At 49.1% G+C, this 22,662-nt stretch overlaps 1 protein-coding gene across 1 annotated transcript in view; it reads left to right on the top strand.

Moving 5' to 3' along the window:
- Positions 1 to 22,662, top strand: part of LOC139370167 (mitotic spindle assembly checkpoint protein MAD1-like) — a 118,042-nt gene that overhangs the window by 20,775 nt on the left and 74,605 nt on the right. The window contains exons 9-13 of the mRNA XM_071109493.1: positions 1,785 to 1,871; positions 5,980 to 6,124; positions 14,167 to 14,307; positions 18,580 to 18,636; positions 20,126 to 20,217. Of these exons, the coding sequence (XP_070965594.1) occupies positions 1,785 to 1,871; positions 5,980 to 6,124; positions 14,167 to 14,307; positions 18,580 to 18,636; positions 20,126 to 20,217 (522 nt within the window). The remainder of the gene's footprint in view (positions 1 to 1,784; positions 1,872 to 5,979; positions 6,125 to 14,166; positions 14,308 to 18,579; positions 18,637 to 20,125; positions 20,218 to 22,662) is intronic.

The raw sequence follows: 22,662 nt of genomic DNA, 5'->3' as shown, positions 1-22,662 counted from the left end.
TGTTCTATATAGGGAATAGGGCTCTGGTCTATAGTAGTGTTCTATATAGGGAATAGGGCTCTGGTCTATAGTAGTGTTCTATATAGGGAATAGGGCTCTGGTCTATAGTAGTGTTCTATATAGGGAATAGGGCTCTGGTCTATAGTAGTGTTCTATATAGGGAATAGGGCTCTGGTCTATAGTAGTGTTCTATATAGGGAATAGGGCTCTGGTCTATAGTAGTGTTCAAATAGGGAATAGAGCCCTGGTCTATGGTAGTGTTCTGTATAGGGAATAGGGCTCTGGTCTATAGTAGTGTTCTATATAGGGAATAGGGCTCTGGTCTATAGTAGTGTTCTATATAGGGAATAGGGCTCTGGTCTATAGTAGTGTTCTATATAGGGAATAGAGCTCTGGTCTATAGTAGTGTTCTATATAGGGAATAGGGCTCTGGTCTATAGTAGTGTTCTATATAGGGAATAGAGCCCTGGTATATGGTAGTGTTCTATATAGGGAATAGAGCCCTGGTCTATGATAGTGTTCTATATAGGGAATAGAGCTCTGGTCTATAGTAGTGTTCTATATAGGGAATAGGGCTCTGGTCTATAGTAGTGTTCTATATAGGGAATAGGGCTCTGGTCTATAGTAGTGTTCTATATAGGGAATAGGGCTCTGGTCTATAGTAGTGTTCTATATAGGGAATAGGGCTCTGGTCTATAGTAGTGTTCTATATAGGGAATAGGGCTCTGGTCTATAGTAGTGTTCTATATAGGGAATAGGGCTCTGGTCTATGGTAGTGTTCTATATAGGGAATAGGGCTCTGGTCTATAGTAGTGTTCTATATAGGGAATAGGGCTCTGGTCTATAGTAGTGTTCTATATAGGGAATAGGGCTCTGGTCTATAGTAGTGTTCTATATAGGGAATAGAGCCCTGGTCTATGGTAGTGTTCTATATAGGGAATAGGGCTCTGGTCTATAGTAGTGTTCTATATAGGGAATAGGGTGCTACTTGGGAGACCGACGGGGTTGGTTAATTGAGCTGCTGTAGTCGAGCTCCATCAGTTAAGCTTTAGGACTGGAGACTGGAGCACTTTGACAAGCTGTGTGATCTCTTTAGAACCTACCTATCTGTCTGCTCCCTCACACTAATTAGTCCTCATCTCTCTTCCCTCTGTCCTCCTCTCTTCCCTCTGTCCTCCTCTCTTCCCTCTCTCTTCCCTCTCTCCTCCTCTCTTCCCTCTCTCCTCTCTCTTCCCTCTCTCCTCCTCTCTTCCCTCTCTCCTCCTCCTCTGATCTCTCTGTCCTCCTCTCTCCTCCTCCCCTGCTCTCTCTTCCCTATGTCCTCCTCTCTCCCCTCCTCTTCCCTCTGTCCTCCTCTCTCCCCTCCTCTTCCCTCTGTCCTCCTCTCTCCCCTCCTCTTCCCTCTGTCCTCCTCTCTCCCCTCCTCTTCCCTCTGTCCTCCTCTCTCCCCCTCCTCTTCCCTCTGTCCTCCTCTCTCCCCCTCCTCTTCCCTCTGTCCTCCTCTCTCCCCCTCCTCTTCCCTCTGTCCTCCTCTCTCCTCCACCCCTGCTCTCTGTCTCAGCAGGGTAGGAGGTTGCTCTCTGTCTCAGCAGGGTAGGAGGTTGACGTGGTTTTTCAGAATGTCTAATGTCTCTCTGAGCTCTATGGATAAACATGCAGTGTGTTAACTGTGTGTTGTGTCCCCTATAGGACACCAGAGGATCTGTCCTCCTCTGTCCTCCTCTCTCCTCTGTCCTCCTCTCTCCTCTGTCCAGTGTGTTAACTGCGTGTTGTGTCCCCTGCAGGACACCAGAGGATCTGTCCAGAGAGGTGATTCAGATCCAACAACGAGAGATCGCTGTCAAACAACACAACTACACTCTCACCAGCAGGTAACACACACATCATGATGCTTCATCAGCTTCTTCATATGCCACACCTGTCAGGTGAATGGATTGATTATCTTGGCAAAGGACAAATGCTCACTAACAGGGATGTACTAACAGGGATGCACTAACAGGGATGCACTAACAGGGATGCACTAACAGGGATGCACTAACAGGGATGCACTAACAGGGATGCACTAACAGGGATGCACTAACAGGGATGCACTAACAGGGATGCACTAACAGGGATGCACTAACAGGGATACACTAACAGGGATGTAATATTTGAATAGAAAATGAGGGAAATAAGGATCATTTATTTCAGCTCATGAGACACGGGACCTTCACTTTAACGTGTTATGTTATATTTTTGTTCTGTTTAGTTAGCGTGCTATAGAACTAAAGGTATCAGATGCTCTGTTTAGTTAGCGTGCTATAGAACTAAAGGTATCAGATGCTCTGTTTAGTTAGCGTGCTATAGGTATCAGGTGCTCTGTTTAGTTAGCGTGCTATAGAACTAAAGGTATCAGATGCTCTGTTTAGTTAGCGTGCTATAGGTATCAGATGCTCTGTTTAGTTAGCGTGCTATAGTACTATAGGTATCAGGTGCTCTGTTTAGTTAGCGTGCTATAGAACTATAGGTATCAGATGCTCTGTTTAGTTAGCGTGCTATAGAACTATAGGTATCAGATGCTCTGTTTAGTTAGCGTGCTGTAGAACTATAGAACTATATTTATCAGATGCTCTGTTTAGTTAGCGTGCTATAGAACTATAGGTATCAGGTGCTCTGTTTAGTTAGCGTGCTATAGGTATCAGATGCTCTGTTTAGTTAGCGTGCTATAGTACTATAGGTATCAGATGCTCTGTTTAGTTAGCGTGCTATAGTACTATAGGTATCAGATGCTCTGTTTAGTTAGCGTGCTATAGTACTATAGGTATCAGATGCTCTGTTTAGTTAGCGTGCTATAGGTATCAGATGCTCTGTTTAGTTAGCGTGCTACAGTACTATAGGTATCAGATGCTCTGTTTAGTTAGCATGCTATAGAACTATAGGTATCAGATGCTCTGTGTAGTTAGCGTGCTATAGAACTATAGGTATCAGGTGCTCTGTTTAGTTAGCGTGCTATAGGTATCAGATGCTCTGTTTAGTTAGCGTGCTATAGAACTATAGGTATCAGATGCTCTGTTTAGTTAGCGTGCTATAGTACTATAGAACTATAGGTATCATATGCTCTGTTTAGTTAGCGTGCTATAGTACTATAGGTATCAGATGCTCTGTTTAGTTAGCGTGCTATAGAACTATAGGTATCAGATGCTCTGTTTAGTTAGCGTGCTATAGAACTATAGGTATCAGATGCTCTGTTTAGTTAGCGTGCTATAGAACTATAGGTATCAGGTGCTCTGTGTAGTTAGCGTGCTATAGAACTATAGGTATCAGATGCTCTGTTTAGTTAGCGTGCTATAGGTATCAGGTGCTCTGTTTAGTTAGTGTGCTATAGTACTATAGGTATCAGGTGCTCTGTTTAGTTAGCGTGCTGTAGAACTATAGGTATCAGGTGCTCTGTGTAGTTAGCGTGCTATATAACTATAGGTATCAGATGCTCTGTTTAGTTAGCGTGCTATAGTACTATAGGTATCAGATGCTCTGTTTAGTTAGCGTGCTGTAGAACTATAGGTATCAGATGCTCTGTTTAGTTAGCGTGCTGTAGAACTATAGGTATCAGGTGCTCTGTGTAGTTAGCGTGCTATATAACTATAGGTATCAGATGCTCTGTTTAGTTAGCGTGCTATAGTACTATAGGTATCAGATGCTCTGTTTAGTTAGCGTGCTGTAGAACTATAGGTATCAGATGCTCTGTTTAGTTAGCGTGCTGTAGAACTATAGGTATCAGGTGCTCTGTGTAGTTAGCGTGCTATATAACTATAGGTATCAGATGCTCTGTTTAGTTAGCGTGCTATAGGTATCAGATGCTCTGTTTAGTTAGCGTGCTATAGAACTATAGGTATCAGATGCTCTGTTTAGTTAGCGTGCTATAGTGCTATAGGTATCAGATGCTCTGTTTAGTTAGCGTGCTATAGGTATCAGATGCTCTGTTTAGTTAGCGTGCTATAGGTATCAGATGCTCTGTTTAGTTAGCGTGCTGAAGAACTATGGGTATCAGATGCTCTGTTTAGTTAGCGTGCTATAGTACTATAGGTATCAGATGCTCTGTTTAGTTAGCGTGCTATAGTACTATAGTACTATAGGTATCAGATGCTCTGTTTAGTTAGCGTGCTGTAGAACTATAGGTATCAGATGCTCTGTTTAGTTAGCGTGCTATAGTACTATAGGTATCAGATGCTCTGTTTAGTTAGCGTGCTATAGTACTATAGGTATCAGATGCTCTGTTTAGTTAGCGTGCTATAGAACTATAGGTATCAGATGCTCTGTTTAGTTAGCGTGCTGTAGTACTATAGGTATCAGATGCTCTGTTTAGTTAGCGTGCTATAGTACTATAGGTATCAGATGCTCTGTTTAGTTAGCGTGCTATAGAACTATAGGTATCAGATGCTCTGTTTAGTTAGCGTACTATAGAACTATAGGTATCAGATGCTCTGTTTAGTTAGCGTGCTATAGAACTATAGGTATCAGATGCTCTGTTTAGTTAGCGTACTATAGAACTATAGGTATCAGATGCTCTGTTTAGTTAGCGTGCTATAGTACTATAGGTATCAGGTTTAGTTAGTGTCTCCTCCTCCTTCAGCTCTCCTTCTTTCTCTCCCCCTCCTTCCCCAGCTCTCCTTCTCTCTCCCCCCCTCCTTCCCCAGCTCTCCTTCTCTCTCTCCCCCTCCTTCCCCAGCTCTCCTTATTTCTCTCCCCCTCCTTCCCCCTCCTTCCCCAGCTCTCCTTCTCTCTCTCCCCCTCCTTCCCCAGCTCTCCTTCTCTCTCTCCCCCTCCTTCCCCAGCTCTCCTTCTTTCTCCCCCCCTCCTTCCCCAGCTCTCCTTCTCTCTCCCCCCCTCCTTCCCCAGCTCTCCTTCTCTCTCCCCCCCTCCTTCCCCAGCTCTCCTTCTCTCTCTCCCCCTCCTTCCCCAGCTCTCCTTATTTCTCTCCCCCTCCTTCCCCAGCTCTCCTTATTTCTCTCCCCCTCCTTCCCCCTCCTTCCCCCTCCTTCCCCAGCTCTCCTTATTTCTCTCCCCCTTCTTCCCCAGCTCTCCTTATTTCTCTCCCCCTCCTTCCCCCTCCTTCCCCCTCCTTCCCCAGCTCTCCTTCTCTCTCTCCCCCTCCTTCCCCAGCTCTCCTTCTCTCTCTCCCCCTCCTTCCCCAGCTCTCCTTCTCTCTCTCCTCCAGTAGTGTGGGTTTGATCTAAATAGTCAGACAGCTAATTAGACTCATCTTGACTTCGTTAGTACCGCTACACTAATCCCCAGCATAGAGGTGTGTGTTTCTGTGTGTGTGTTTGTGCTAGTCGTTAGCTAACGAGCTACCCTCTCTTGATCCATACGGAGCTAATTATGAAATATAACACTGTTTAGAAGCACTAGATAACGAGGAGAGATGGAGTGCAGGGGGAGGGTGGAGAGGGAGGAGGAGGAAGCCGGAACGAGAAGCACTGAGGAAAGTAGAGAGAACAGGGAGGATATTTCTCCTTCCTCTGTGTTCACTGATTTGAAAGGAAAAGAGGTTTAGTGAAGCATGGTGGAAGCGTCCTCTTGTTCATTCCTCCCAATCCAATGCTTTAAGATTTGTGGGAAGCAGTGAACAGGTGCACACTTACGGACAATGTATTATTAATGGAACGCACCCATTAAGAGGGACTGAAGAGAAAGAGGGGGGGTTTAGAGTCCCCCTCTCCCCCCCTTGTCCTTCTCCTCCCCCCCCAGCTGTAGGTCAGTGGAGCGGTCTCAGGCTGGCCTCCAGGGGGAGCTGTTGTCTACATTCTAAAGCTCTCTCTCCCCCCCCCAGCTGTAGGTCAGTGGAACGGTCTAAGGCTGACCTCCAGGGGGAGTTGTTGTCTACATTCTAAAGCTCCCCCCCCCCCTCCTCCCTCCCCAGCTGTAGGTCAGTGGAGCGGTCTAAGGCTGACCTCCAGGGGGAGCTGTTGTCTACATTCTAAAGCTCTCTCCTCCCCCCAGCTGTAGGTCAGTGGAGCGGTCTAAGGCTGACCTCCAGGGGGAGCTGTTGTCGCTACGTTCTAAATCTCTGGAAGAACAGAAGAAGAGAGAGACCCAGGAATCACTGGTCAGACGACTACAGAAGAGAGTGCTGCTGCTCACCAAGGTAGTGTGTGTTTGTGTGTCAGATCAACTGGTGGAAACTATTATGTCTCTGTGTCCGTTCTGAAGGAAGTTAAGAGGTGGTTTAGCGAGCCGACGCTAACTACAGTAGGCTTTATCATTGCGCTAACGCTAGTTAGCATTTTCGCTAGATAGCAACTGCCTGTGGAGACCATCTACATGGTATCCAGGAGTTCATGTGACTCTGGGGAAGTAGATTAAGGGCCCCTACCAGTATCCTAACGTCCCCCTTTTAAGGAGGCTCAGACAGTCTACATGGAACGGAAGGCTCTGTGATACAGCGACTGTTGGTGGAGGTCTTGGATAAGAGACACAACCTGCTTTAGGCTGCTTAATGTTTCTCATCATCGTCTCTTTCATATTAGCCAACACGCTCTTTAATCCGAGTAGACAGGGGTGTGTGTGTGTGTGTGTGTGTGTGTGTGTGTGTGTGTGTGTGTGTGTGTGTGTGTGTGTGTGTGTGTGTGTGTGTGTGTGTGTGTGTGTGTGTGTGTGTGTGTGTGTGTGTGTGTTGACGTGGTAGAATCCTATTATCACAACAGATAAGTTGACCAAAACCAATTTTGTTTATATAAATAAATCAAAAATGTATGAAAATAATAAAATGCTAAATGGGACTGTTATCTGTGTGTGTGTGTTATCAGTTGACCTGAGTGATTTGTTATTAAGATATATAGATATAGACAGACAGACAGAGTACATTTTATTACGTCTTAATAGACAGTCAGTAGCCAGCGGGGCAGACACTTAGTTTAGTTTGGGCAACACACAACCGTGTGGTGGGGGTCACAGTAAGCGTCCTGAGTAGGACATCTTTACACCATTGTGTGTTGATGGGGGTGTTGATGGGTGTGTTGATGGGTGTGTGTGTGTGTTGATGGGGGTGTTGATGGGTGTGTGTGTGTGTTGATGGGTGTGGGTGTGTGTGTTGATGGGGGTGTTGATGGGTGTGTGTGTTGATGGGGGTGTTGATGGGTGTGGCTGTGTTGATGGGTGTGGCTGTGTTGATGGGTGTGGCTGTGTTGATGGGTGTGTGTGTGTGTTGATGGGTGTGGGTGTTGATGGGTGTGTGTGTGTGTTGATGGGTGTGGGTGTGTTGATGGGTGTGTGTGTGTTGATGGGTGTGTGGGTGTGTTGATGGGGGTGGGTGTGTGTATGGGGGTGTGTGTTGATGGGTGTGGGTGTGTTGATGGGTGTGTTGATGGGGGTGGGTGTGTGTATGGGGGTGTGTGTTGATGGGTGTGGGTGTGTTGATGGGTGTGTGTGTTGATGGATGTGTTGATGGGTGTGGGTGTGTTGATGGGTGTGTGTGTGTTGATGGGTGTGTGTGTGTGTTGATGGGTGTGTGTGTGTGTTGATGGGTGTGTGTGTGTTGATGGGTGTGTGGGTGTGTTGATGGGTGTGTGGGTGTGTTGATGGGGGTGGGTGTGTGTATGGGGGTGTGTGTTGATGGGTGTGGGTGTGTTGATGGGTGTGTTGATGGGTGTGTGTGTTGATGGATGTGTTGATGGGTGTGGGTGTGTTGATGGGTGTGTGTGTGTTGATGGGTGTGTGTGTGTTGATGGGTGTGTGTGTGTTGATGGGTGTGTGTGTGTGTTGATGGGTGTGTTGATGGGTGTGGGTGTGTTGATGGGTGTGGGTGTGTTGATGGGTGTGGGTGTGTTGGTGTGTGTGTGTTGATGGGTGTGTGTGTGTTGATGGGTGTGTGTGTGTGTTGATGGGTGTGTGTGTGTGTTGATGGGTGTGTGTGTGTGTTGATGGGTGTGTGTGTTGATGGGTGTGTTGATGGGTGTGTTGATGGGTGTGGGTGTGTTGATGGGTGTGTTGATGGGTGTGTGTGTGTGTTGATGGGTGTGGGTGTGTTGATGGGTGTGTGTGTTGATGGGTGTGTGTGTTGATGGGTGTGTGTGTGTGTTGATGGGTGTGTGTGTGTGTTGATGGGTGTGTTGATGGGTGTGTTGATGGGTGTGTGTGTGTTGATGGGTGTGTGTGTGTTGATGGGTGTGTTGATGGTTGTGGGTGTGTTGAGGTGTGTGTGTGTTGATGGGTGTGTGTGTGTGTGTTGATGGGTGTGTGTGTGTGTGTTGATGGGTGTGTGTGTGTGTGTTGATGGGTGTGTGTGTGTGTTGATGGGTGTGTGTGTGTGTTGATGGGTGTGTGTGTGTGTGTGTTGATGGGTGTGTGTGTGTGTGTTGATGGGTGTGTGTGTGTTGATGGGTGTGTTGATGGGTGTGGGTGTGTTGATGGGTGTGGGTGTGTTGATGGGTGTGGGTGTGTTGATGGGTGTGTGTGTTGATGGGTGGGTGTGTTGATGGGTGGGTGTGTTGATGGGTGGGTGTGTTGATGGGTGTGTTGATGGGTGTGTGTGTGTTGATGGTTGTGGGTGTGTTGAGGTGTGTGTGTGTTGATGGGTGTGTGTGTGTGTGTTGATGGGTGTGTGTGTGTGTGTTGATGGGTGTGTGTGTGTGTGTTGATGGGTGTGTGTGTGTGTTGATGGGTGTGTGTGTGTGTTGATGGGTGTGTGTGTGTGTGTGTTGATGGGTGTGTGTGTGTGTGTGTTGATGGGTGTGTGTGTGTTGATGGGTGTGTTGATGGGTGTGGGTGTGTTGATGGGTGTGTTGATGGGTGTGTGTGTGTTGATGGGTGTGTGTGTTGATGGGTGGGTGTGTTGATGGGTGGGTGTGTTGATGGGTGTGTTGATGGGTGTGTGTGTGTTGATGGGTGTGTGTGTGTTGATGGGTGTGTGTGTGTGTTGATGGGTGTGTTGATGGGTGTGGGTGTGTTGATGGGTGTGTGTGTGTTGATGGGTGTGTTGATGGGTGTGTTGATGGGTGTGGGTGTGTTGATGGGTGTGTGTGTTGATGGGTGGGTGTGTTGATGGGTGGGTGTGTTGATGGGTGTGTTGATGGGTGTGTGTGTGTTGATGGGTGTGTGTGTGTTGATGGGTGTGTTGATGGGTGTGTGTGTGTGTGTGTTGATGGGTGTGTGTGTGTTGATGGGTGTGTTGATGGGTGTGGGTGTGTTGATGGGTGTGTGTGTGTTGATGGGTGTGTTGATGGGTGTGTTGATGGGTGTGGGTGTGTTGATGGGTGTGTGTGTTGATGGGTGGGTGTGTTGATGGGTGGGTGTGTTGATGGGTGTGTTGATGGGTGTGTGTGTGTTGATGGGTGTGTGTGTGTTGATGGGTGTGTGTGTGTTGATGGGTGTGTGTGTGTTGATGGGTGTGTGTGTGTGTTGATGGGTGTGTTGATGGGTGTGGGTGTGTTGATGGGTGTGTGTGTGTGTTGATGGGTGTGTGTGTGTTGATGGGTGTGTGTGTGTTGATGGGTGTGTGTGTGTGTTGATGGGTGTGTGTTGATGGGTGTGTGTGTGTGTTGATGGGTGTGTGTCTGTGTTGATGGGTGTGTGTGTGTCTGTGTTGATGGGTGTGTGTGTGTGTGTTGATGGGTTTGTGTGTGTTGATGGGTGTGTTGATGGGTGTGTTGATGGGTGTGGGTGTGTTGATGGGTGTGTGTGTGTGTTGATGGGTGTGGGTGTGTTGATGGGTGTGGGTGTGTTGATGGGTGTGTCTGTTGATGGGTGTGTGTGTTGATGGGTGTGTGTGTTGATGGGTGTGTGTGTTGATGGGTGTGTGTGTTGATGGGTGTGTTGATGGGTGTGTGTGTGTGTTGATGGGTGTGTGTGTGTTGATGGGTGTGTGTGTGTTGATGGGTGTGTGTGTGTGTTGATGGGTGTGGGTGTGTTGATGGGTGTGGGTGTGTTGATGGGTGTGGGTGTGTTGATGTGTGTGTGTGTGTGTGTGTGTTGATGGGTGTGTGTGTGTGTTGATGGGTGTGTGTGTGTGTTGATGGGTGTGTGTGTGTGTTGATGGGTGTGTCTGTGTTGATGGGTGTGTGTGTCTGTGTTGATGGGTGTGTGTGTTGATGGGTGTGTTGATGGGTGTGTGTTGATGGGGGTGTGTTGATGGGTGTGTTGATGGGTGTGGGTGTGTTGATGGGTGTGTTGATGTGTGTGTGTGTGTTGATGGGTGTGGGTGTGTTGATGGGTGTGTGTGTTGATGGGTGGGTGTGTTGATGGGTGGGTGTGTTGATGGGTGTGTTGATGGGTGTGTGTGTGTTGATGGGTGTGTGTTGATGGGTGTGTTGATGGGTGTGGGTGTGGATGGGTGTGTTGATGTGTGTGTGTGTGTTGATGGGTGTGGGTGTGTTGATGGGTGTGTGTGTTGATGGGTGGGTGTGTTGATGGGTGGGTGTGTTGATGGGTGTGTTGATGGGTGTGTGTGTGTTGATGGGTGTGGGTGTGTGTGTGTTGATGGGTGTGTGTGTGTTGATGGGTGTGTGTGTGTTGATGGGTGTGTGTGTGTTGATGGGTGTGGGTGTGTTGATGGGTGTGGGTGTGTTGATGGGTGTGGGTGTGTTGATGGGTGTGGGTGTGTTGATGTGTGTGTTGATGGGTGTGTGTGTGTTGATGGGTGTGTGTGTGTTGATGGGTGTATGTGTGTTGATGGGTGTATGTGTGTTGATGGGTGTGTGTGTGTTGATGGGTGTGTGTGTGTTGATGGGTGTGGGTGTGTTGATGGGTGTGTGTGTGTTGATGGGTGTGTGTGTGTTGATGGGTGTGTGTGTGTTGATGGGTGTGTGTGTGTGTTGATGGGTGTGTGTGTGTGTTGATGGGTGTGTGTGTGTGTTGATGGGTGTGTGTGTGTGTTGGTGGGTGTGTTGATGGGGGTGGGGGTGTGTATGGGGGTGTGGGTGTGTTGATGGGTTTGGGTGTGTTGATGGGTGTGTTGATGGGTGTGTGTGTTGATGGATGTGTTGATGGGTGTGGGTGTGTTGATGGGTGTGTGTGTGTTGATGGGTGTGTGTGTGTTGATGGGTGTGTGTGTGTGTTGATGGGTGTGTTGATGGGTGTGTTGATGGGTGTGGGTGTGTTGATGGGTGTGGGTGTGTTGATGGGTGTGTGGGTGTGTGTTGATGGGTGTGTGGGTGTGTGTTGATGGGTGTGTGGGTGTGTGTTGATGGGTGTGTGGGTGTGTGTTGATGGGTGTGTGTGTGTGTGTTGATGGGTGTGTGTGTGTGTGTTGATGGGTGTGGTTGTGTTGATGGGTGTGGTTTTGTTGATGGGTGTGTGTGTGTGTTGATGGGTGTGTGTGTGTGTTGATGGGTGTGTGTGTGTGTTGATGGGTGTGTGTGTGTGTTGATGGGTGTGTTGATGGGTGTGTTGATGGGTGTGTGTGTGTGTGTTGATGGGTGTGTGTGTGTGTGTTGATGGGTGTGTGTTGATGGGTGTGTGTGTGTTGATGGGTGTGTGGATGGGTGTTGGTGTGTGGATGGGTGTTGGTGTGTGGATGGGTGTGTGTGTGGATGGGTGTGTGTGTGTGTTGATGGGTGTGTGTGTGTGTGTGTGTGTTGATGGGTGTGTGTGTGTGTGTGTTGATGGGTGTGGGTGTGTTGATGGGTGTGTGTGTGTGTTGATGGGTGTGTGTGTGTGTTGATGGGTGTGTGTATGTGTTGATGGGTGTGTGTGTGTGTTGGTGGGTGTGTTGATGGGGGTGGGTGTGTGTATGGGGGTGTGGGTGTGTTGATGGGTGTGGGTGTGTTGATGGGTGTGTTGATGGGTGTGTGTGTTGATGGATGTGTTGATGGGTGTGTGGGTGTGTGTTGATGGGTGTGTGGGTGTGTGTTGATGGGTGTGTGGGTGTGTGTTGATGGGTGTGTGGGTGTGTGTTGATGGGTGTGTGTGTGTGTTGATGGGTGTGTGTGTGTGTTGATGGGTGTGTGTGTGTGTGTTGATGGGTGTGTGTGTGTGTGTTGATGGGTGTGGTTGTGTTGATGGGTGTGGTTGTGTGTTGATGGGTGTGTGTGTGTTGATGGGTGTGTGTGTGTGTTGATGGGTGTGTGTGTGTGTTGATGGGTGTGTGTGTGTGTTGATGGGTGTGTGTGTGTGTTGATGGGTGTGTGTGTGTGTTGATGGGTGTGTTGATGGGTGTGTTGATGGGTGTGTGTGTGTGTTGATGGGTGTGTGTGTGTGTGTTGATGGGTGTGTGTGTGTGTGTTGATGGGTGTGTGTTGATGGGTGTGTGGGTGTGTTGATGGGTGTGTGTTGATGGGTGTGTGTGTGTTGATGGGTGTGTGGATGGGTGTTGGTGTGTGGATGGGTGTGTGTGTGGATGGGTGTGTGTGTGTGTTGATGGGTGTGTGTGTGTGTGTGTGTGTGTTGATGGGTGTGTTTGTGTGTGTGTTGATGGGTGTGGGTGTGTTGATGGGTGTGTGTGTGTGTGTGTTGATGGGTGTGTTGATGGGTGTGTGTGTGTGTTGATGTGTGTGTGTGTGTGTGTTGATGTGTGTGTTGATGGGTGTGTGTGTGTGTTGATGGGTGTGTGTGTGTGTTGATGGGTGTGTGTGTGTGTGTTGATGGTTGTGTGTGTGTGTGTTGATGGGTGTGTGTGTGTGTGTTGATGGGTGTGTGTGTGTGTGTGTGTTGATGGGTGTGTGTGTGTGTGTGTGTGTTGATGGGTGTGTGTGTATTGATGGGTGTTTGATGGTTGGGTGATGGGTGTGTGATGGGTGTGTGATGGGTGGGTGATGGGTGTGTGATGATGGGTGTGTGATGGGTGTGATGATGGGTGTGTATGGGTGGGTGTGTATGGGTGTGTGATTGGTCTCAGTTGTTTGTTCTGTGACAAATGACTGGCGAGAAAACAACAAGTTCCGTCGGTCTGAATTAAACGGTCATTTCACACCAATTTGGTTATTCTCTCTCTCTCTCTCTCGCTCTCCATCTTTCTCTTCTTCCCTCATTCTCTGCGTCTGTCCTTCGTTGTTATGATCGCCGTTGTGGCCGACTGATTTGACACGCCCTCATTACATCACAGCCGTTAACAACACAGGATGAACATTCTACATCTCAGCAAGATGTAATGACCTCCACAGCCCTACCATGACCTCCACAGCCCTACCATGACCTCCACAGCCCTACCATGACCTTCACAGCCCTACCATGACCTCCACAGCCCCACCATGACCTTCACAGCCCCACCATGACCTTCACAGCCCCACCATGACCTTCACAGCCCCACCATGACCTTCACAGCCCCACCATGACCTTCACAGCCCCACCATGACCTTCACAGCCCTACCATGACCTTCACAGCCCAACCACGACCTTCACAGCCCTACCACGATCTTCACAGCCCTACCACGACCTTCACAGCCCTACCACGATCTTCACAGCCCTACCATAACCTTCACAGCCCTACCATGACCTTCACAGCCTCACACGTTCCAGAGAGAGTGATTTTTAGAAGAGTTACCTCCCCAGGTCTCCATTTAATTGACTTGGAAATGAGAGGCACATACACACATGTTAAAGGGGGCCAGTTGTGTTATCTTAAAGGTCAACTCCACCTGAACACCTGGGATATTATTAGGAAGTATTTAGGCATTTTGTGTCTATTTATTTTAGACTGTTTAATGATGAGAGGACCTCTGACATTTCCACTGTGTGATGTTTTTAAGACGGATCCCTGAGATGACTGTGTGTGTGTATGTATGTATGTATGTGTATATATATATATATATATATATATATATATATATATATATATATATATATATATATATATATATATATTTTTATAGACATTCATTTTCAACGATCTATATAACACGTCGGCGGCCATTGCTCTCTTTCCAAAAAAACTTTTTATTTTCATAGTGAATTACATTCAGATATAGTACTATGGTTAGCACCATTAGCCAGATTAGCATCTACATTCATTTGGCCCAGCGTCATCCTGGTTTGGCCGGCGGGAGGCCGTCATTGTAAATAAGAATTAGTTCTTAACTGACTTGCCTTGTTGAATACATTTTAAAACTGGTTTATGACAAAAGCCTACGTTCCTCAATAATGAATGTGTTTTTAGTTGTCTCACTGTCTCTTTTTCCTGTGTGTTCCAGGAGCCCTATGACAGTGAGCTGTCTTCTAGTGACTACACTCACTGTCTCTTTTTCCTGTGTGTTCCAGGAGAGGGATGGGATGCGCGCTATCCTGGAGTCCTATGACAGTGAGCTGTCTTCTAGTGACTACACTCCTCAACTCAGCCGCAGACTCAGAGAGGCAGAAGATGTACTGACCAAGACTCAGAACCACAATACAGAGATGGAGGTAGGGAGACGGTCTGTCTGTGTCTGTGTCTCTGTCTGTCTCAACCTAGATGCCTGTCTGTGTCTCTGTCTCAACCTAGATGTCTGTCTGTGTCTCTGTCTCAACCTAGATTCGGTCTTATGGAGCAGAATTGTAAATTGTGTGTTTGTTTTTTTATTTTTTACATTGGATAAAAGTAGACACACAGAGCTACACGATGGGATCTCATACACTACAGTTGAACAATGGGAAAGTAATTCTGCTTTGAAGTTGATCAACTTTGTAAACTCACTTTTGAGAAAATGGTCTTTGAATGTTTTGGTATCTGGTGAAGAGCTCTTCTTTGTCTACACCCATTCAGCAGAGTTCACACCTTCTTAAGCTTTAGTCCCGCCCACCTCGTTTTGCTCTCGGAGCTTTAGCCCCGCCCATCTCGTTTTGCTCTCAGAGCGAACACTTGGCGCTCAACTGACAGTACACTTTTAATTTAAGACCTATAGCTAGCAAGTTAGGGAAACCATGAACCTAGCTAGGCAAACAAAGTGTAAGATCACACACGTCACTTAACGTTAGCTAGTTAACCTCTCTCGGTACGCTAGCGTCCCACCTCGTCAACAGCCAGTGAAAGTGCAGGGCGCCAAATTCAAAACAGAAATCCCATAATTAAAATTCCTCAAACATGCAAGTATTATCCACAATTTTAAAGATAAACGTGTTGTCAATCCCACCATAGTGTCCGATTTCAAAAAGGTTTTACGACGATAGCACACCAAGCGATTATGTTTAGGTCAGAGCCAAGTCACAGAAAAACACAGCCATTTTTCCAGCCAAACAGAGGAGTCACAAAAAGCAGAAATAGAGATAAAAATTAATCACTAACCTTTGATGATCTTCATCCGATGACACTCATAGGACTTCATGTTACACAATACATGTATGTTTTGTTCGGTGAAGTTCCAAAAATCTGAGTTTACATTGGCGCGTTACGTTCAGTAGTTCCAAAACATCCGGTGATTTTGAGCCACATCAATTTACAGGAATACTCATAATAAACTGTTATGCATGGATTTAGATCCACATTTCCTTAATGCAACCGCTCTGTCAGATTTCAAAAAAACTTTACGGAAAAAGCACACCATGCAATAATCTGAGTACGGCGCTCAGAGACCAAAACAACCCAAACAGATATCCGCCATGTGGTGGAGTAAACAGAAGTCAGAAATAACATTAGAAATATTCACTTACCTTTTGATGATCTTCATCAGAATGCACTCCCAGGAATCCCAGTTCCACAATTAATGTTTGTGTTGTTCGATAAAGTCCATCATTTATGTCCAAATACCTCATTTTTGTTCGCGTGTTTTAGCCCAGTAATCAAAATTCATGCGGCGCCATCACAAGGTGCAGACGAAAAGTCAAAGTTCCTTTACAGTCCGTAGAAACATGTCAAACCATGTATAGAATCAATCTTTAGAATGTTTTTAACATAAATCTTGAATAATGTTCCAACCGGAATATTCCTTTGTCTGTAGAATTGCAATGGAACGCAAGCAAACTATCACGTGAACGCGCGTGGTCAGCTCATGCCTCTCTGGCAGACCTCTGACTCAATCTCCTCTCATTCGCCCCCATTTCACAGTTGAAGCCTCAAACAAGGTTCTAAAGACTGTTGACATCTAGTGGAAGCCTTAGGAAGTGCAATATGACCCCAAGCTTCCCACAATAAATTGGGTGAATTTTGGCCCATTCTTCCTGACAGAGCTGGTGTACTTGAGTCAGGTTTGTAGGCCTCCTTGCTCACACATGCTTTTTCAGTTCTGCCCACAAATATTATGTAGGATTGAGGTCAGAGCTTTGTGATGGCCACTCCAATACCTTGACTTTGTTGTCCTTATGCCATTTTGCCACAACTTTAGAAATATGGTCATTGTCCATTTGGAAGACCCATTTGCTACCAAGCTTTAACTTCCCGACTGATGTCTTGAGATGTTGCCTCAATCTATCCATGTAGTATTCCTACCTCATGATGCCATCTATTTTGTGAAGTGCACCAGTCCCTCCTACAGCAAAGCACCCCCACAACATGATGCTGCCACCCCTGTGCTTCACGGTTGGGATGGTGTTCTTCGGCTTGCAAGCCTTCCCCTTTTTCCTCCAAACACATCGATGGTTAATATTGGAAAAAAACGTTCTGGTTTTGTTTCATCAGACCAGAGGACATTTCTCCAAAAGTATGATTTTTGTCCCCATGTGCAGTTGCAAACTGTAGTCTGGCTTTTTTTATGGCGGTTTTGGAGCAGTGGCTTCTTCCTTGCTGAGCAGCCTTTCATGTTATGTTGATATAGGACTCGTTTTACTGTGGATATATTTGCACTTTCGCACCAGAGTACGTTCATCTCTAGGAGGCAGAACGCGTCTCCTTCCTGAGCGGTATGACGGCTGCGTGGTCCCATGGTGTTTATACTTGCGTACTATTGTTTGTACCATTGAACGTGGTACCTTCAGGCATTTGGAAATTGCTCCCAAGGATGAACCAGACAAAGCAGAGTTTTCTATAATTTTTGTGGAGGTCTTGGCGGATTTCTTTTGATTTTCCCATGATTTCAAGCAAAGAGGCACTGAGTTTGAAGGTAGGCCTTGAAATACATCCACAGGTACACCTCCAATTGACAGTTCTGTTGAAAGGCACAGTCAATTTAGCGTATGTAAACTTCTGACCCACTGGAATTGTGATACAGTGAATTATAAGTTAAATAATCTGTATGTAAACAATTGTTGGAAAAATTACTTGTCATGCACAAAGTAGATGTCCTAACCGACTTGACAAAACTATAATATGTTAATACAAGAAATTTGTGGAGTGGTTGAAAAACTAGTTTTATTGACTCCAACCTAAGTGTATGTAAACTTCTGACTTCAACTGTGCATGAATGTATGTATGTATGTATGTTATGTTGACACCACTTCAAATTAGTGGATTTGGCTATTTCAGCCATACCCGTTGCTGACAGGGGTATAAAATTGAGCATACATCCATGCAATCTCTATAGACAAACATTTGCAGTAGAATGGCCTTACTGAAGAGCTCAGTGACTTTCAACATGGGCACCGTCATAGGATGCCACCTTTCCAACAAGTCAGTTTGTGAAATTTCTGCCCTGCTAGAGCTGCCCCGGTCAACTTTAAGTGCTGTTTTTGTGAAGTGGAAACATCTAGAAGCAACAATGGCTCAGCCGTGAAGTGGTAGGCGACACGACCTCAGCAGAACGGGACCGCAGAGTGCTGAAGTGCAATGCTTGTAAAAATGCTTGTAAAAATTGCCTCTGTTGCAACACTCACTACCAAGTTCCAAACTGCCCTCTGGAAGCAACATCAGCACAATGACAGATATTACACGTTTCTAATTTTGACAGACAGTGGTTTAATTTCAAGCTACAGTGTACTGTTAGCTAGCTAACATTAGCTGGCTGTTTTCCTAGCTGATGTTATTTATTCGTATCCCAGAGCCGTGTTCATGCAGGGGGGTAACCACGTGATCTGAGCTTCAATGGGTTTCCATGGCCGAGCAGCCGCACACAAGCCTAACATCACCATGCTCAATAACACTCGCGGCTGGACTGGTGTAAAGCTCGCCGCAACTGGACTCTGGAAACGCCTTCTCTGGAGGGATGAATCACGCTTCACCATCTGGCATTCCGACGGGTGAATCTGGGTTTGGAGGATGCCAGGAGAACGCTACCTGCCCCAATGCAAAGTCCCAACTGTAAAGTTTGGTGGAGGATGAATAATGGTCTGTGGCTGTTTTTCACGGTTCGAGCCCCTTATTTCAAGTGTAGGGAAATATTAGCGCTACAACATACAATGACATTCTAGACGATTCTGTTCCTTCCAACTTTGTGGCAGTTTGGGGAAGGCCCTTTCCTGTTTCAGCATGACAATGCCCCTGTGCACAAAGCGAGGTCCATACAGAAATGGTTTGTCGAGATCGATGTGGAATAACTTGACTGTCCTGCACAGATCCCTGACTGCGAGCCAGGCCTGGTCTCCCAACATCAGTGCCTGATCTCACTAGTGCGCTTGTGGCTGAATGGAAGCAAGTCCCCGCAGCAATGTTCCAACATCTAGTGGGAAAGCCCTCCAGGAAGAGTGGAGGCTGTTATAGAATATTTGTCTCTCTCCGAGCTTCCTCCATCTGCCTGCCACACACACACACACACACACACACACACGCACCCCCCCCCCCCCCCCCCCCCCCCCTCTTGTCTAAGTGGTGTTTTTCTCCCTCTTCTGCAGGTTCTGTTGACTAAAGCCCAAGAGGAGGCTGGGGCCCTCAAACTACAAGTACAGACTGTGAGTGTACACACACACACACACACACACACACACACACACACACACACCCTGTGAAATAACGCGTGTTTTTCCTAGACGGCGGTCGTTTATAACACACACTTGGCTGTTCCTGTTGCCAGGGCAACGTCACAATTGCCGTGGTGATGGGAAGTGACACGTGTGAAATCGTCTCGCCACACACACACACACACACCCTCTCGTCTCTCCACCTTGTGATTACCTCTCTGTCTGAGGAGAGACAGAAGAGGGAGAGGAATGAATGAATGTATCATTGTGTGTGTCTGAGTGGTGTTGAATCACGAGCCGCGTCCCTCTCCTCCTCTCTTCCCTTGTTACCCAGACATCTCCTTCATTGATTAGTCTCCATCAGAGGAGAGACAGATGGAGGGGGATGCACCGCTGTGCTGTCTGTTTAGGGAATAGTGGTATAGAGCATTTAGAGAGGGAGGTGGAATATATGAGGGGGAGAGGGATAAATGGATGGAGGAAGAGGGGGATGGAATATATGAGGGGGAGGGAGAGTTGGTCAGTGGGAAGAAGGGAGAGATGGAGGGAGAGAGGGCTGGAGGGAGGGGGAAGAAGGGGGGGAGAGGAGGTCGGGGGCCGGAGGGAAGGGGCTGGAGGTCGGGGGAAGAGGGGGCCGGAGGGAGGGGGAAGAGGGGGCCAGGAGGAGAGGTGGCCAGAGGGAGGGGGAAGAAGGTAGGGGGGAGAGGGGGCCGGAGTTAGGGGGGAGAGGGGCCGGAGAGAGGGGGAAGATGGGGGAGAGGGGGCCGGAGGGAGGGGGAAGATGGGGGAGAGGGGACCGGAGGGAGGGAGAAGAAGGGGGAGAGGGGGGGAAGAAGGGGGCCGGAGGGGGGAGAGGAGGTCGGGGGAAGATGGGGGAGAGGGGGCCGGAGGGAAGGGGCTAGAGGTCGGGGGGAGAGGGGGCCGGAAGGAGGGGGAAGAAGGGGGCCGGAGGGGGGAGAGGAGGTCGGGGGAAGATGGGGGAGAGGGGGCCGGATGGAAGGGGCTGGAGGTCGGGGGGAGATGGGGGAGAGGGGGCCGGAGGGAGGGGGGGAGATGGGGGTGAGGGGGCCGGAAGGAGGGGGAGAGGGGGCCGGAGAAGGAGGGGGTGAGGGGGCCGGAGGGAGGGGGGAGAGGGGGCCGGAGGGAGGGGGGAGATGGGGGAGAGGGGGCCGGAAGGAGGGGGAGAGGGGGCCGGAGATGGGGGCCGGAGGGAGGGGGAAGATGGGGGAGAGGGGGCCGGAGGGAGGGGGGAGTTGGGGGAGAGGGGGCCGGAGGGAGGGGGAGAGGGGGCCGGAGGGAGGGGGGAGAGGGGGCTGGAGGGAGGGAGGGGGAAGATGGGGGAGAGGGGGGAGAGGGGGGAGATGGGGGAGAGGGGGGAGATGGGGGAGAGTGGGCCGGAGGGAGGGGGAAGGCATCGGAGTGATTGGGTCTGTTTTTATGTTAGTCTGGGTTAGTAAGTGTGTGTGTCTCTGTGTTCTAGATGGAGTTGGAGCTGGAGGTTATGAAGAAGCAGCAAGACTCCGTCGCCGAGGGCAACCCCTTAGCAACGAACGAGGAAGTCAACACACTCCGGTAACTCACACACTTAACACCAGTAGAGAGGTGAAGTACCATACTATATGGTTCAGTACTACCATACTGAGCCATTTACAGAGAGGAGGAGTTCAGAGGAGTGGAGGGTGAGAGAGAATGGAGTGAGCCCGGGGGCCAGGCTGGCTGGCTAGGGAGTGCGGGGGTGCCAGGCGGCTGGCTAGGGAGCGCGGGGGGCCAGGCGGCTGGCTAGGGAGCGCGGGGGGGCCAGGCGGCTGGCTAAGGAGCGCGGGGGGCCAGGCTGGCTGGCTAGGGAGCGCGGGGGGCCAGGCGGCTGGCTAGGGAGCGCGGGGGGCCAGGCGGCTGGCTAGGGAGCGCGGGGGGCCAGGCGGCTGGCTAAGGAGCGCGGGGGGCCAGACGGCTGGCTAGGGAGCGCGGGGAGCCAGACGGCTGGCTAGGGAGCGCGGGGGGCCAGGCTGGCTGGCTAGGGAGCGCGGGGGGCCAGGCTGGCTGGCTAGGGAGCGCGGGGGGCCAGGCTGGCTGGCTAGGGAGCGCGGGGGGCCAGGCTGGCTGGCTAGGGAGCGCGGGGGGCCAGGCTGGCTGGCTAGGGAGCGCGGGTGGCCAGGCTGGCTGGCTAGGGAGCGCGGGTGGCCAGGCTGGCTGGCTAGGGAGCGCGGGTGGCCAGGCTGGCTGGCTAGGGAGCACGGGGGGCCAGGCTGGCTGGCTAGGGAGCGCGGGGGGCCAGGCTTGCTGGCTAGGGAGCGCGGGGGGCCAGGTGGCTGGCTAGGGAGCGCGGGGGGCCAGGCGGGTTGCTAGGGAGCGTGGGGGGCCAGGTGGCTGGGAGAAGAGGGGGGTGAAGAGGAGAGGCTGGGAGAAGAGTTTAGTTAGAGAAGTAGGGGGTGAAGAAGAGGTTAGTTAGAGAAGAGGGTGTAGGAGAGGCTGGGAGAAGAGGTTAGTTAGAGAAGTAGGGTGTGAAGAAGAGGAGGAGAGGCTGGGAGAAGAGGTTAGTTAGAGAAGTGGGGGGTGAAGAAGAGAAGGAGAGGGATGCGAGGTCCACTGGGAGCGATAGAGGAAGAAATGGAGGTCAGGCAGGTATGGAGGGAGAATCAAGTCGTTGATCATGTGATGAAGAGTGAAGGAGACAGGAAGCCTATGGAGGAAGTCCCCCTGACATTACTATCACACTGGAGATCAACAAGTTCCCTCAACTACTAGACACACACAGAACGCTAGAACACAGAGCGCTAGAACACTAAATTATAGAACACAGAACGTTAGAACACTAAATTATAGAACAGTGGAACGTTAAAACTCTTCATACGTTGTCACTCTGTGGCGTCATGCCGTCGTTATGAACGTTGTCAAGGTGACGTCACAGTGCTGACCTAAAGTCACTCTGGACAGACTGACAGTCGTTATGAACGTTGTCAAGGTGACGTCACGGTGCTGACCTAAAGTCACTCTGGACAGACTGACAGTCGTTATGAACGTTGTCAAGGTGACGTCACGGTGCTGACCTAAAGTCACTCTGGACAGACTGACAGTCGTTATGAACGTTGTCAAGGTGACGTCACGGTGCTGACCTAAAGTCACTCTGGACAGACTGACAGTTGTTATGAACGTTGTCAAGGTGACGTCACGGTGCTGACCTAAAGTCACTCTGGACAGACTGACAGTCTTTATGAACGTTGTCAAGGTGACGTCACGGTGCTGACATAAAGTCACTCTGGACAGACTGACAGTCGACTGAAGAGCCAGGAAATACCATCCCACTGCTGAAGAAGGTTCATGTTTAGAAGGAAACAACTCTGCCTTTTCATTTTGTCAAATTGACTTTAGACGGATGGCAATGTTGTCATTAGAGACGCTGACGTTATGCTGCATCTAATGTTAATCTGTGACATCATAACGACGACCAGAGGTTAGCCAGCGACGCTGACGTTATGCTGCATCTAATGTCAATCTGTGACATCATAACGACGACCAGAGGTTAGCCAGCGACGCTGACGTTATGCTGCATCTAATGTCAATCTGTGACATCATAACGACGACCAGAGGTTAGCCAGCGACGCTGACGTTATGCTGCATCTAATGTCAATCTGTGACATCATAACGACGACCAGAGGTTAGCCAGCGACGCTGACGTTATGCTGCATCTAATGTCAATCTGTGACATCATAACGACGACCAGAGGTTAGCCAGCGACGCTGACGTTATGCTGCATCTAATGTCAATCTGTGACATCATAACGACGACCAGAGGTTAGCCAGCGACGCTGACGTTATGCTGCATCTAATATCAATCTGTGACATCATAACGACGACCAGAGGTTAGCCAGCGACGCTGACGTTATGCTGCATCTAATGTCAATCTGTGACATCATAACGACGACCAGAGGTTAGCCAGCGACGCTGACGTCATGCTGCATCTAATGTCAATCTGTGACATCATAACGACGACCAGAGGTTAGCCAGCGACGCTGACGTC

This window comes from Oncorhynchus clarkii, chromosome 17, assembly GCF_045791955.1.
Source record: "Oncorhynchus clarkii lewisi isolate Uvic-CL-2024 chromosome 17, UVic_Ocla_1.0, whole genome shotgun sequence".
NCBI lineage: Eukaryota > Metazoa > Chordata > Actinopteri > Salmoniformes > Salmonidae > Oncorhynchus > Oncorhynchus clarkii.
Note: the sequence above shows the minus strand (reverse complement) of the source record. Positions and strands in the feature narration are given on the sequence as shown.